The sequence below is a fragment of the Macaca fascicularis genome, chromosome 20 (assembly GCF_037993035.2).
Source record: "Macaca fascicularis isolate 582-1 chromosome 20, T2T-MFA8v1.1".
NCBI lineage: Eukaryota > Metazoa > Chordata > Mammalia > Primates > Cercopithecidae > Macaca > Macaca fascicularis.
The window spans coordinates 23,962,830-23,976,864 of NC_088394.1; the positions used below are offsets into that span (position 1 = coordinate 23,962,830).

The 14,035-nt window shown below is 45.3% G+C and overlaps 1 protein-coding gene across 28 annotated transcripts in view; it reads left to right on the forward strand.

The window, feature by feature from the left end:
• Window positions 1–14,035, forward strand: part of SLC5A11 (solute carrier family 5 member 11) — a 72,273-nt gene that overhangs the window by 32,682 nt on the left and 25,556 nt on the right. For all 28 annotated transcript variants that reach the window (XR_012429483.1, XR_012429478.1, XR_012429481.1 and 25 more), the window contains 2 exons: window positions 5,469–5,549; window positions 12,491–12,696. Coding sequence is in view for 16 of the 28 variants with exons in the window: in XM_074028229.1 (XP_073884330.1) it covers window positions 5,469–5,549; window positions 12,491–12,696 (287 nt within the window). In the remaining 12 variants the exon portion in view is untranslated. The remainder of the gene's footprint in view (window positions 1–5,468; window positions 5,550–12,490; window positions 12,697–14,035) is intronic.

The window sequence follows — 14,035 nt, forward strand, 5'->3', positions numbered from 1 at the left end:
TTTTTTTCACCTTTGACTTTTATTTTAGATTCAGGAGGTAAATGCAGGTTTGTTAATGGGTACATTACATGATGCTGAGGTCTGGGGTACAAATGGATCCATTAGCCCAGGTAGTGAGCAGAGTACCCAGTAGGTAGTTTTTCAACCAGTGTCCTCCTCCCTCTCTCCCCCCTCTAGTAGTTCCCAGTTCCCTTATTCAAGTCCATGAGTATCCAATGTTTATTCAGTTTCCATTTATAAGTGAGAACAGGCGTGGTGGGCCAGGCGTGGTGGCTCACTGCTGTAATCCCAGCACTTTGGGAGGCCAAGGTGGGAAGATCACCTGAGGTCAGGAGCTCCAGACCATCCTGGCCAACATGGTGAAACCCCTTCTCTACTAAAAATACAAAAATTAGCTGAGTGTGGTAGCGGGCACCTGTAATCCCAGCTATGCAGAAGGCTGAGGCAGGAGAATCGCTTGAACCGAGGAGGCAGAGGTTGCAAGGTTGCAGTGAGCATAGATCGCACCACTGCATTCCAGCCTGGGCAACAGAGCAAGACCCCGTCTCAGAGAAAAAGAAAATAAACGAGTAAGTGAGAACATGCGGTATTTGGTTTTCTGGTCCTGCATTAATTCACTTAGGATAAGAGCCTCCAGCTGCATTCAGGTTGGGCTGCAAAGGTTATGATTTTGTCCTTTTTTTGTTTTGTTTTTTTGTTTTTGTTTTTTTTTTGAGACGGAGTCTCGCTCTGTAGCCCAGGCTGGAGTGCAGTGGCCAGATCTCAGCTCACTGCAAGCTCCGCCTCCCGGGTTTATGCCATTCTCCTGCCTCAGCCTCCCGAGTAGCTGGGACTACAGGCGCCCGCCACCTCACCTGGCTAGTTTTTTGTATTTCTTAGTAGAGACGGGGTTTCACTGGGTTAGCCAGGATGGTCTTGATCTCCTGACCTCGCGATCCGCCCGTCTCGGCCTCCCAAAGTACTGGGATTACAGGCTTGAGCCACCACGCCCGGCCTGATTTTGTCCTTTTTAATGGCTGTGTAGTATTTCATGGTGTATCTGTACCATATTTTCTTTATCCAGTCCACTGTGAATGGGCACCTGTGTCAATTCCATGTATTTGCTGTTATGCATAGTGTCGTGATGGACATATGAGGGATGTGTCTTTTTGGTAGGATGACTTCTTTTCCTTTGGGTACATACTCAGTAGTGGGGTTGCTGGTCAAATTCTCAGTTCGATTCTCAGTTCTCTCTCCACAGTGGCTGAACTAATTTATACTTTGTATTAGTCAATTCTCACACTGCTATAAAGAACTACCTGAGACTGGATAATTTATGAAAAAAAAAAAGAGGTTTAATTGACTCACACTTCCACAGGCTTAACGGGAAGCATGGCTCGGAGGCCTCAGGAAACTTACAGACATGGTGGAAGGCAAAGGGGAAGTAAGCACGTCCTACCATGATGGAGCTGGAGAGAAAGAGTGAAGGGGGAGGTGCCACACACTTTTTTTTTTGGCGGGGGGGATGGAGACTTACTCTTTTGCGGCTGGACTGCAATGGTGCGATCTCAGCTCACCGTAACCTCTGCCTCCTGGGTTCAAGCAATTCTCCTCCTCAGCCTCCCAAGTAGCTGGGATCACAGGCACCTGCCACCATGCCCAGCTAATTCTGTGTTTTTAGTAGAGATGGAATTCCTCCATGTTGGTCAGGCTGGTCTCGAACTCCCAAGCTCAGGTGGTCTGCCCGCCTTGGCTTCTCAAAGTGCTGGGATTACAGACGTGAGCCACCGTGCCTGGCCTAGTGCTACACACTTGGAAACAACCAGCTCTCATGAGAACTCTATCACCAGACAGCACTGGGGGATGGTGCTGAACCATTAAAATCACCCCCATGATCCGATCACCTCCCACCAGGACCCTCCCCTAACATGTGGGGATTACAATTCAACATGAGATTTGGGTGGGGACACAGAGCCAAACCATATCACACTCCCACCGACAGTGCATCAGCAGCATTCCCTTGTCTCCACAACCTCGCCAACATCTGTTATGTTTTGACTTCTTAACTGGTTTTAACTGTTTAAAGCTGTTCTGGTCAGGCGTGGTGGCTCACACCTATAATCCCAGCACTTTGGGAGGCCAAGGCAGGAGGATCACCTGAGCTCAGGAGTTTGAGACCAGCCTGGCCAACATGGTGAAACCCCATCTCTACTAAAAATACAAAAAAATTAGCCGGGCGTGGTGGTGGACACCTGTAATCCCAGCTACCGGGGAGGCTGAGGGAGGACAATTGCTTGGACCCTTGAGGCAGAGGCTGCAGTGAGCTGAGATCGTGCCACTGCACTCCAGCCTGAGCGACAGAGTGAGACTCTATCTCAGAAAAAAAAGAAAATTAAAAAAAAAAAGAAAAAGAAAAAAGCTGTTCTGGCTGGTGTGAGATGATATCTCATTGTGGTAGTGATTTTTTTTTCTTTTTTTGAGACAGCGTCTCTCTCTGTCACCAAGGCTGGAGTGCAGTGGTGCAATCTTGGCTCACGGCAACCTCCATCTCCCAGGTTCAAGTGATTCTCCTGCCTCAGCCTCCCGAGTAGCTGAGACTACAGGTGCCAGTCACCATGCCCGGCTAATGTTTGTATTTTTTGGTAGAGAAAGGGTTTCACTGTATTGGCCAGGCTGGTCTTGAACTCCTGGCCTCAAGTGATCTGCCTGCATCAGTCTCCCAAAATGATGGAATTACAGATGTGAACCACTGCGCCTGGCCTGTAATCTGCATTTTTTTGATGATTAGTGATGATGAACATTTTTCCATATCTCAGCCAAGTTTAAATAACACCCACCAGCAATGCAGAGGAGGAGAATTCCAGACTGAGGGAAGGGCTGCAGTAAAGACTCTGAGATGAGAGCCTGCCTGAGCAAATGGTTATGCAGGCTGTGTCCTATTCCGCTCCAGGTGGTGCCATTCACACCAACCAGAGCACTGTGCTAAGCAGCAACCCTGGTGGTGAGAGTGGGATTGGAGAAAAGGGCAGGGACCAGAGCTTTGAAGGAAACAAAATAAGCCTAGCATTTGTTCTAAGTGCCATGGAATACCATTGGATGCTCTAAACAGAAAACTGACAAAATCTAACATATGCAAAGTCCCCTGATACAGAAAGACCTTGGCTGAGTTCTCAGAACTAGCAGAAGCAATGTGCCTGGGGCAGGGGGAAAGGGGAGGGCAGGCTGCCACAGCGGATGAATGTTAGTGTTCCTTGTTTGGAGGTCTGTGTTCCCCATTAGACTGTAGGCTCTCTGAGGGCAGGGAACATGCCATTTTGTTGGCCTCTGCATCCCTACCATATAGAACTTGGTGGGGAGCTCACCGGCTATTTGGTGAAAGACTGAACAAAATGCTCCCCACAGTGCCTGGCATAAGAGAGACCCTCATCACTGTTAATACAGAAAGGATGGTGGATTAAGTGGTACCCAACACCAGGACCTCACCACACTCAGGCTGACTCACTGCATGAGTGAATGGCAGGGAACTGGGGCCACAATCAAAGCCAGGTCTCCTCCCCTTGGTGAGAGAGCCCTATTCTTGCTGGCAAGGAAGGAGGGATCCCGGAGAGCACCAGACCCACGGGCGCAGGGTTTTAAAATTGTGCAGTGACTGTGCCCTCTAGTAGACATGTTTCTACGCATAAGTGTCCCTTCTCCTCATGAAGGAAGAAGAACAGAGGTTTAAGGAAAAGACTGGAAAGATTGCTCTGTCCAGATGCAGATGGATTTGCTACCAGTATCATCATTAGGAAGATTTTTTTTTTTTTTAGATGAAGTCTTGCTCTGTCGCCCAGGCTGGAGTGCAGTGGTGGGATCTCGGCTCACTGCAACCTCCGCCTCCCGGGTTCATGTGATTCTCCTGTCTCAGCCTCCCGAGTAGCTGGGACTACAGGCATGCCCCACCACGCCTGGCTAATTTTTGTATTTTTAGTAGTGACAGAGTTTCACCATGTTGGTTGATCTCAAACCCCTGACCTCAGGTGATCCGGCTGCCTCAGCCTCCCAAAGTGCTGGGATTACAGGTGTGAGCCACCGCGCCCAGCCCATTTAGAAGATTTTTGAAGGTGGCAAACTCAACAAGAATCCTCTGAGGCACCACCATGATTCTCTTCAGGAAGTCTAGGGGGCCTCTGAATCCCTAACACTCACATCCTTTATCCAACCTTAAAAATAAAGATATTGACTGGGTGTAGTTGCTTACACCTGTAATCCCAGCACCTTGGGAGGCCGAGGCAGGAGGACTGCTTGAGCCAGGAGTTTGAGCCCACCCTGGGCAACATAGCAAGACTCCATCTCTAGAAAAAATTTAAAAATTAGCTGGGCGTGGTGGCTCACGCCTATAGTCCCAGCTACTTGGGGGACTGAGACGGGAGAATCACCTGGGCCCAGTAGGTCTAGGTTGCAGCGAGTTATGATCATGACACTGTACTCCAGCATGGGTTGACAGAGTGAGACCCTGGCTCTGAAAAATAAATAAACAAATAAATAATAAATAAATAAAGGTATTCAGAGCTTGGGGACTGTGGCCCAAGCACCACTTCCTATATCAGTTGAAAATTGCTAGCCAGGCGTGGTCGTTCACGCCTGTAATCCCAGCACTTTGGGAGGCTGAGGTGGGTGGATTAGGAGGTCAGGAGATGGAGACCATCCTGGCTAACACAGTGAAACCCCATCTCTACTAAAAATACAAAAACATTAGCCGGGCACGGTGGCAGGCGCCTGTAGTCCCAGCTACCAGGGAGGCTGAGGCAGGAGAATGGCGTGAACCCGGGACGCAGAGCTTGCAGTGAGCCAACATCACGCCACTGCACTCCAGCCTGGGCGACAGAGCCAGACTCCGTCTCAAAAAAAAAAAAAAAAAAAATTTTGCTGTGTTAAAAAAAACACCCTCAAATTGAGGGGCTTGAAAAACCAATGGTTTATTATTCCCCAGAAGTCCGTGGGTTCCCTGGGTGGATGTGTGCTGGTCTCACCTGGCTTTGTGAACTATAGTTCGGTGGCAGGTGGAGCAGCTGGCTGGAAGAGGATGGCCTCACTCATATGGCTGGTGTTAGCTTGGGCTGTTGACTGGGCTTCCCCTCCATGGGGGCCCTCTTCCTCCATTAGGTTAGGCTGGGCTTCTTAAAGCAAATGGTCTCAGGGCAACAGGAGAGTAAGTGCAGAAGCTGCAGGGACCCCCGAGGTCCATACCACTTCCCCCACATTCTATTGGTCAAAGCAAGTCACATGGCCAAGCCCGTGTGAGAAGTAGAGACATCAACTTCACTTCATCATGAAAGGAGCAGCAAAGTCACATTGCAAAATGGGCGTGCACACAGGGAGGCGTGATCGTGGCCATCTTTGCAATCAATCATCACTAAGAAATCTCCCATCAGGTCCTGGTCTTCCAGGTTCCCTTGGGAACCCAGAGTAATCCCTTTTCATCAGACTCCCTGTGTTCATCCCACCAGGTGGCCTGGCTGCTGTGATCTACACGGATGCGCTGCAGACACTGATCATGCTTATAGGAGCGCTCACCTTGATGGGCTACAGTAAGTGGGGTCCCCGGGTCACCTGGGTGGAGGACAGCCCCTCTCTCCAGCAGGGATATCTGCTCTCAACACAGTGAATGGCAAACCCAGCTGTCAAAGAGCATACTGCTGGGGAATTTTTGTCAGAGGTGCTTGGCTTGAGGCACGGTTATTTTAGCTAGAAGAGAACTGTGCTTATTGTGGAAACTTACTGTTTTTGTTTTCATTTTTTTGTTTTGAGACAGGGTCTTGCTCTGTCAGTCAGGCTGGAGTGCAGTGGTGCGATCATAGCTCGCTGCAGCCTTGAGCTCCTGGGCTCAAGTGACTCTCCCACCTCAGCCTCCTGAGTAGCTGGGACTACAGGTATAGGCCATTATGTCCAGCTAATTGTTTTTTCCTGTTTTTTTGTAGAGATAGAGTCTCACTATGTTGCCCAGGCTGATCTCAAACTCTTGATCTCAGGTGATCCTCCTGCCTCAGCCTCCCAAAGCCGCCCCACCTGGCACTGTTTTTTTTTTAAGTAAAAGTTAATATCTTTCTATACTAATATGGAAAAATAACTGAGTGAATAAAGAAAAGAATGTGAAGAGACAGCTTTTCCTTACAGAGGTTTTTGTTGTTATTTGTTTGTTTGTTTTGAGATAGGATCTCACTCCGCCACCTAGGCTGAAGTGCAGTGACACAATCTTGGCTCACTGCAACTGCTGCCTCCTGGGCTCAAGAGATCCTCCCACCTCAGCCTCCCAAGTAGCTGGGCCCACAGGTGTGCACCACCACTCCCAGCTAATTTTTTTTCATTTTTTTTAATAGATGGGGTTTCACCATGTTGCCCAGGTTGGTTTCAAACTCCTGAGCTCAAGCAATCCACCTGCCTTGGCCTCCCAAAGTGCTGAAATTACAGGCATGAGCCACCGCATGCAGCCTACAGAAGCTTTAAACTCTAGCACTAGCCCACACCAAGACTTTAGCAATTCGTTTCAAAATATTTGCCCAATTCTTCGTACCAGCTTGTATGGTGATCCTGTCTTTCTTTGTTTTGCTGCCAATGGCCATGTCTCTTTGGAGGCTACTGTGTTTTCTGAGATCTCAGGCCAGTTGGTTGCTCTATGGCCTCACCTCTCTGATAGGTTCAAGGGAAGTTATAATTTTGTAGATCAGCCAACTTCTTATTATTGTTAAGGGGGGGGAACACTACTCTTCACAGGTTTCTATCTTTTAGAGGTAAGCCACTCATTAAGCCTTAAAGACTACAACAAAAGCCGAGTGTGGTGGTTCACACTTGTAATCCCAGCACTTTGGGAGGCCAAAGCAAGAAGATCACTTGAGCTCAGGAGTTTGAGACCAGCCTGAGCAACCTAGTGAGACTGTGTCTCTACAAAAAATAAACATAAACTTAGCCGGGTGTGGGGGCATGTGCCTGTAGTCTCAGCTACTTGACAGGCTGAGGTGGGAGGATGGCTTGAGCCTGCAAGGTTGAGGCTGCAGTGAGCCGAGATTGTGTCACTACACTCCAGCCTGGCCAACATAGCGAGACCCTGTCTCAAAAGAAAAAAAAAAGGCTATGAAAACTAATATAGAAAACACAGAAAAGTAAAAGGGATCATAATCCTGAAAGATGGCAGAATATAGTGCTGAAAATTATATATTTTAGGACTCAGAAGAAAATATTAGAAGAGCGCCATGCTTGGAATCCTGAACTCTATGAAACATGTATGAAAGATAGAAGTAGAGGACAAACTGAGATGAAGGGAGAATAGAAGCGGATAAAAAGGAAAAAGATTAGAGAAGATTACAACACATTTTCTAAAATTTTCTTTAAAAATTAGCAGAATTAAACTCCCCACAGGAGGATGTAAAGAGCAGAACAAACGCTAAAGAAAATCAAACCCAGGATGAAAACAAATAGGAGTTTTGTGTTTTTTTTAGACGGAGTCTTGCTCTGTCACCAGGCTGGAGTGCAGTGGCATGATCTTGGCTCACTGCAACCTCCACCTCCCAGGTTCAAGCGATTCTCCTGCCTCAGCTTCCTGAGTAGCTGGGACTACAGACATGTGCCACCACGCCCAGCTAACGGGGTTTCACCATGTTCGCAGGGATGGTCTCGATCTCTTGACCTCGTCATCTGCTGGCCTCAGCCTCCCAAAGTGCTGGGATTACAGGCGTGAGCCACCGCGCCCGGCTGAAAATAAGTAGGAGTTCTAATAAAATGCAGAGAAAAGGGATAAATAATAAAATTATAAAAGAAAAGATGACAAATATGAAAGACAGAGAGGAGAGATATACCATTTGAGAAATGTTTATTCTTTTTCTTTTTTCGGTTTTTTTTTTTTTTCTGAGAAATGTTTATTCTTAGAAAAAAGATCAGAAAAAAATGGAACAAAGTAAATAATTAAATTAATCACAAAGGAAAACCTTTCTTACAAGGAGGATGATATATCTAGCTAGGTGTAAAGGGTTTGCTGTGTCTTAGGCAAAATCAATGAATGAGATCTCCAGGTAGAAGCATTATGAACAAAATGTGAAGTATAGAATAATTTTTAAATACTAAAGAATACAGAGAGGTGGGAAGATCATTTGAGGCCAGTAGTTTGAGACCAGCCTGGACAACAAAGCAAGACCCCACTCTATGAAAAATGGAAAATTAGCTGGGTATGGTGTGCACATCTGTGGTCTCAGCTGGGGACCGGAGGATCAGGGAGCTTGAGGAGGTTGAGGCGGGAGGATCGCTTGAGCCCAGGCGCTCGAGGCTGCAGTGAACTATGACTGCACCACTGCACTCCAGCCTGGGTGACAGAGTGAGACTCTGCATAAGAAAAAAAGAACCCAGACAGAAAAAATGTAGTGAGCTAAAAATAATAAAACAAACTGGTCTCATTCCCCTCCTTCAAAACAATAAAATGCCAAAAGACAGTGGAACAAAGGCCACAGATGTGTTTTATGGGAAAAGTAGTATCCTAAGTAAGGATCGGATACCTAGCCAAGTGCCCTGTTTACCAGGGCTGCAGAAATATTCTGAACTATGCAAGGACTTAGTAAAAGGAGGACCTACGCGCCTGTCTTGAAGATACACGAGAGAAACAAACAAAATCGAGAGTTGGTATTATGACTCAAGAGAAAATGGTAGTAAATAATGATCCAGTTAAAATTATTATAGATCTGAAAAATTATCTGGTCAAGGCAAATGTTACATAAAGAGTATAACAATTTAATAAAAATTGGATGTAAAACCCTGTTTTAGTAACAAAAACTTTAAAATGTTGGGAGAGATAGTATGCTACATTTCCCATCAAATAGGAAGAAAAACATCTTGAAGAAGAAATACTGAACTCCAAGCAGACACTCATATAAATCTAACCCTTTATTTATATAGGAAATATGTGTGTATAAGTTTTTTTTTTCTTAAAAGAGAATAACAAGAAATCACAACCAAACGGAAAGAATAAAAGAGAATGCAAAGTAATAGTAAAAATATCAGTTATCACAATACAAGTAAATGGAATAAAATTCCCTATTGAAAGACAAGGCTTCTTACAAGCAGTTATCAATCTATGTGGCTGTTTGTTCTGTTTTCCTTTTCCTTAGCTATATATTATTTATTTTCTCAACAAAACTCAAGATTTATAGTTTGAGTTAAGAAAATGTAACTTGATACAATTTGCAAGTGGCACATATAAAACAAAGTATAACATAAGGCAAAAAGCAATAAATGGGGATAAGTAATTTTATATTGAAAATGTAAAATTCATAATAAAGATATAACCTTTGTTTATTAAATAACATTGCAACAAGATACACAAAGCAGAAGTTGTTATAAGTTAACAGAAACCAAAACAGTACTAAAATACCTTAACAGAACAAGAACATAATGAGGATTTAGAAGATATAAATTCTACAAATGAATAAGCATTCTCCTAACTATGAATGTGTATTTTTCCAGCATTCATAGAATCACCTGCAAAAATTAATCATTGAAAAATTTTTTTACAAAACTGTGTATAAAAACATTGTTCAGATTATCTTACTCATATAAACCAAAAAATTTAAACTCATTAGGGGAAGTGTAAATTTTTTAAAAATCTAGTTATTTAGAAATTTAAAAGCCATCTCCTAAATAGTGCCTGGGTCACAGAGAAAATAAAAGCTGCAATTACAGACTATGCAGAAAAAATGAGAACATTACATTTCATTCTTAATAGATAAAGTAAAAGCTGTACCTCTGTAAAAACATTTATATTCATAAATATGAAAGCCCAATTTAGTGATTTAGAAAAAAGAGTTACTCCAATTACTCTAATATCTATTTCTTTTTCTTTCCTTTTTTTTTTTTTTTTTGAAATGGACTCTCACTCCGTCGCCAGGCTGGAGTGCAATGGCGCGATCTCGGCTCACTGTAACGTCCGCCTCCCAGGTTCAAGCGATTCTCCTGCCTCAGCCTCCCGAGTAGCGGGGATTACAGGCACCCGCCACCACATCCAGCTTATTTTTGTATTTTTAGTAGAGACAAGGTTTCACCATGTTGGCCAGGCTGGTCTCAAACCCCTGACCTCAGGCGATATGCCCACGTTGGCCTCCCAAAGTGCTGGGATTACAGGCATGAGCCACTGCACCTGGCCTTTTTTTTTTTTTTTTTTTTTAAGACAGAGTCTGGCTCTGTTACCCTGGCTGGCATGCAATGGTATGATCTCAGCTTACTGCAACCTCCGCCTCCCGGGTTCACGCCATTCTCCTGCCTCAGCCTCCCGAGTAGCTGGGACTACAGGCGCCCGCCACCTCGCCCGGCTAGTTTTTTTGTATTTTTTTTTAGTAGAGACGGGGTTTCACTGTGTTAGCCAGGATGGTCTCGATCTCCTGACCTCGTGATCCACCCGTCTCGGCCTCCCAAAGTGCTGGGATTACAGGCTTGAGCCACCGCGCCCGGCCCGCCCAATATCTATTTCTTTGAAAAGAACCATAAAATGCAGTTGCAAATCAAACCAAGAAAAAGAGAGAAAACAGCGTAATTTGGAATGAGAAAAGAAACAAAATACAGGTCATGTGCAGTGGCTCACGCCTGTAATCCCAGCACTTTGGGAGGCTGAGGCAGGAGAATTGCTTGAGCCTAGGAGTTTGAGACCAGCCTGGGAAACACAGTGAGAGCCATCTCTAGGAAAAACTTTAAACTCGCTAGATGTGGTGGTACATGCCTGTAGTCTTAACTACTCTGGAGGCTGAGGCAGGAGCATCGCTTGAGCTCAGGAGTTCGAGGTTACCGTGAGCTATGATTGTACCACTACGCTCCAGCCTGGGTGACAGAGTGAGAACCTGTCTCTAAGAACAAACAAAATAACAAAACCTGAAACCATCATTGGACCTCCTGAGAGGTCTTACCTTATTTTTTTATTTTTATTTTATTTTTTATTTTTTTGTGACAGATTCTCGCTCTGTTGCCCAGGCTGGAATGCAGTGGCACAATCTCGCCTCACTGCAACCGCCACCTCCCAGAGTGATTCTCCTGCCTCAGCCTCCTGAGTAGCTGAGATTACAGGTGCCCACCACCATGCCTGGCTAATTTTTGTATTTTTAGTAGAGATGGGATTTCACCGTGTGGGCCAGGTTGGTCTCGAACTCCTGACCTCAGGCGATTCACCCCCCTCAGCCTCCCAAAGTGCTGGTATTACAGGTGTGAGCCACTGTGCCTGGCCAGTCTTACAATTTAATGAAGCAAATAAATAAATTACTGTGTCACATTTTTAATATTTTGATGGTTCAATATATTTGATTTCTTTGCAATCCTATGTTTTTTTGCATTATTTAGAAGTATTATTCTGAGAAGCAATTGTAGGAGGGAAGGGAAGACTGGAAATCTCACTGGGAAATCAACCAACAAGAGGCAGATCAATAGGAGAAATGGCATACAAATTTATTAGCACGCACAAGGGAGAATTACGGAGTGATTTCTCAATATCCTAATGTCATATAGATGTTTCTATACTGTACTTCTTTTTTTTTTTTTTTTTTTTGTGACCGAGTCTCACTCTGTCACCCAGGCTGGAGTGCAGTGGCCGGATCTCAGCTCACTGCAAGCTCGGCCTCCCGGGTTTACGCCATTCTCCTGCCTCAGCCTCCTGAGTAGCTGGGACTACGGGCGCCTGCCACCTCGCCCGGCTAGTTTTTTGTAATTTTTAGTAGAGACAGGGTTTCACCGTGTTAGCCAGGATGGTCTCGATCTCCTGACCTCGTGATCTGCCCGTCTAGGCCTCCCAAAGTGCTGGGATTACAGGCTTGAGCCACCGTGCCCGGCCTATATCGTACTTCTTAAGGAAAAAGGAGACGGACAAGTGTTGATGATTTCAGGGAAGTAGTAAATTATTTTTAGGGGAATTCGATGGGCTTAAAGAACATACAATGGCCTGGGACAATGGCCAGGAGTATCACTTGAGGTCAGGAGTTCGAGACCAGCCTGGACAACATGGTGAAACCCCGTCTCTACTAAAATACAAAAATTAGCCAGGCATGGTGGCACACACCTGTAATCCCAGCTACTCAGGAGGCTGGGGCAGGAAAATCAATTGAACCTGGGAGGCGGAGGTGGCAGTTAGCCAAGATTGCGTCACTACACTCCAGCCTGGGTGACAGGGCAAGACTTCATCTCAAAAAAGAAAGAAAGAAAGAAAAGAAACTTGGATAGACACATTTATTACTTTGTGGTGGAGGTTTCATGGGTGAATACTGATGTCAAACATCAACTTTTACACTTTAAATATATGCAATTTATGGTTAGGTCAATTATAGTCCAATAAAACTCTACTATTAATTTTTTTAAGTTAAAAAAAATGTGGGGAGGAGGCTAAGAACCCTTAAGGGGATCAACATTTTTTGGTAGCTCTGGTCCTGCTAGAATTTCACCAATCTCCAGCCATCTCCTCATCACTTGCCATGGTCCAATCTGAGTTCCTGGAAAACAGGCTTCCTCTGAATTCTAGGTTTCGCCGCAGTTGGTGGGATGGAAGGCCTGAAGGAGAAGTACTTCTTGGCCCTGGCCAGCAACCGGAGCGAGAACAGCAGCTGCGGGCTGCCCCGGGAGGATGCCTTCCATATTTTCCGAGATCCACTGACATCTGATCTCCCGTGGCCAGGGGTCCTGTTTGGAATGTCCATCCCATCCCTCTGGTACTGGTGCACGGATCAGGTACAGGACAGTGGCCTCAGCAAACTTTTTCCTTCTCTTTGCTTCTTTCCTTAGGGTGGCTGAAGTCGGTACTTTTTTCTTCCTCCACCTCTTCTCTCATTTGCATTTTCCCTGCTTCCTTGACTCCTTCCTCCTTTCCATTGCTCTACATGCTATTTTATTTCTTGATCTTGTGAATGTGAACAACAAATCCAAAGCTGCTGATATTTGCAAAGGGGAAAACTCAACACTCTGCTTTTTTTTTTTTTTTTTTTTTTTTTTTCCTGAGACAGGATCTTACTCTATCACCCAGGCTGGAAGGCAGAGGCATGATCATAGCTCACAGCAGCCTTCATCTCCTGGGCTCAAGAGATCCTCCCATTTCAGCCTCCTGAGTAGCTGGGACTACAGGCACATGCCACCATGCCCAGTTATTTATTATTATTCTTATTATTTTTTAGTAGAGATGCAGGTCTCACTATGTTGACCAGGCTGCTCTCAGACTTCCTCCTCCTGCCTCAGCCTCCCAAAGTGCTGGGATTATAGGTGTGATCCACTGCAGCCAGCCTAATACACTTTGCTTAATGTATTAGGTGTTATTTATTTAATTATTTTAACTGGGAATATCCAGTAGGCAAAGGAGATGATACCTTTTAAATGGGGGTTAAAACTCCTATTGGACATTATTTGTTCAACAAATACACACTGGTTGTCCTCTACATACCGGGCACTCTTCTGGGCACTTAAAACCAGGAGCTAATAAGTCAAACCAAGCTCTCTGCCCTTGTGGAGCGTCCCTTCTTCTAATGGGAGTAGACAGAGACAATAAGTAAAGTATGTGAGAAGTTAAAATATGATAAATACATTTTAAACAGTAGAGTGAGGTCAAGGAGATTGAGAGTGTGGTAGTGCAATTTAAAACGGGGTGACAGGTGGCTCACACCTCTCATCTCAGCATTTTGGGAGGCTGAGGCAGGAGGCTCACTTGAGTCCAGGAGTTTGAGACCAACCTGGGCAACATAGTGAGACCCTGTCTCTAAAAAAAAAAAAAAAAAAAAAATTAGCCAGGCATGGTGGTGTGCGCCTGGAGTCCCAGCTCCTTGGGAGGCTGAGGTGGGAGGATCGCTGGAACCCAGGAGGTCAAAGCTGCAGTGAGTTGAGATTGCACCACTGCACTCCAGCCTGGGCAACAGGCTTGAGACAGCAAGACCCTGTCTCAAATAATGTAGGGTGCTTAGGGGAGGTGTCATTGAGAAGTGACCTTTGACCAAAGACTTTGTAGAAGAGCGAGAGCTCCCCGTGATTTTTGGAGGAAGAGTTTGCAGCAGAAGGCACATCCAGAGCAAAGGCAGATATATAA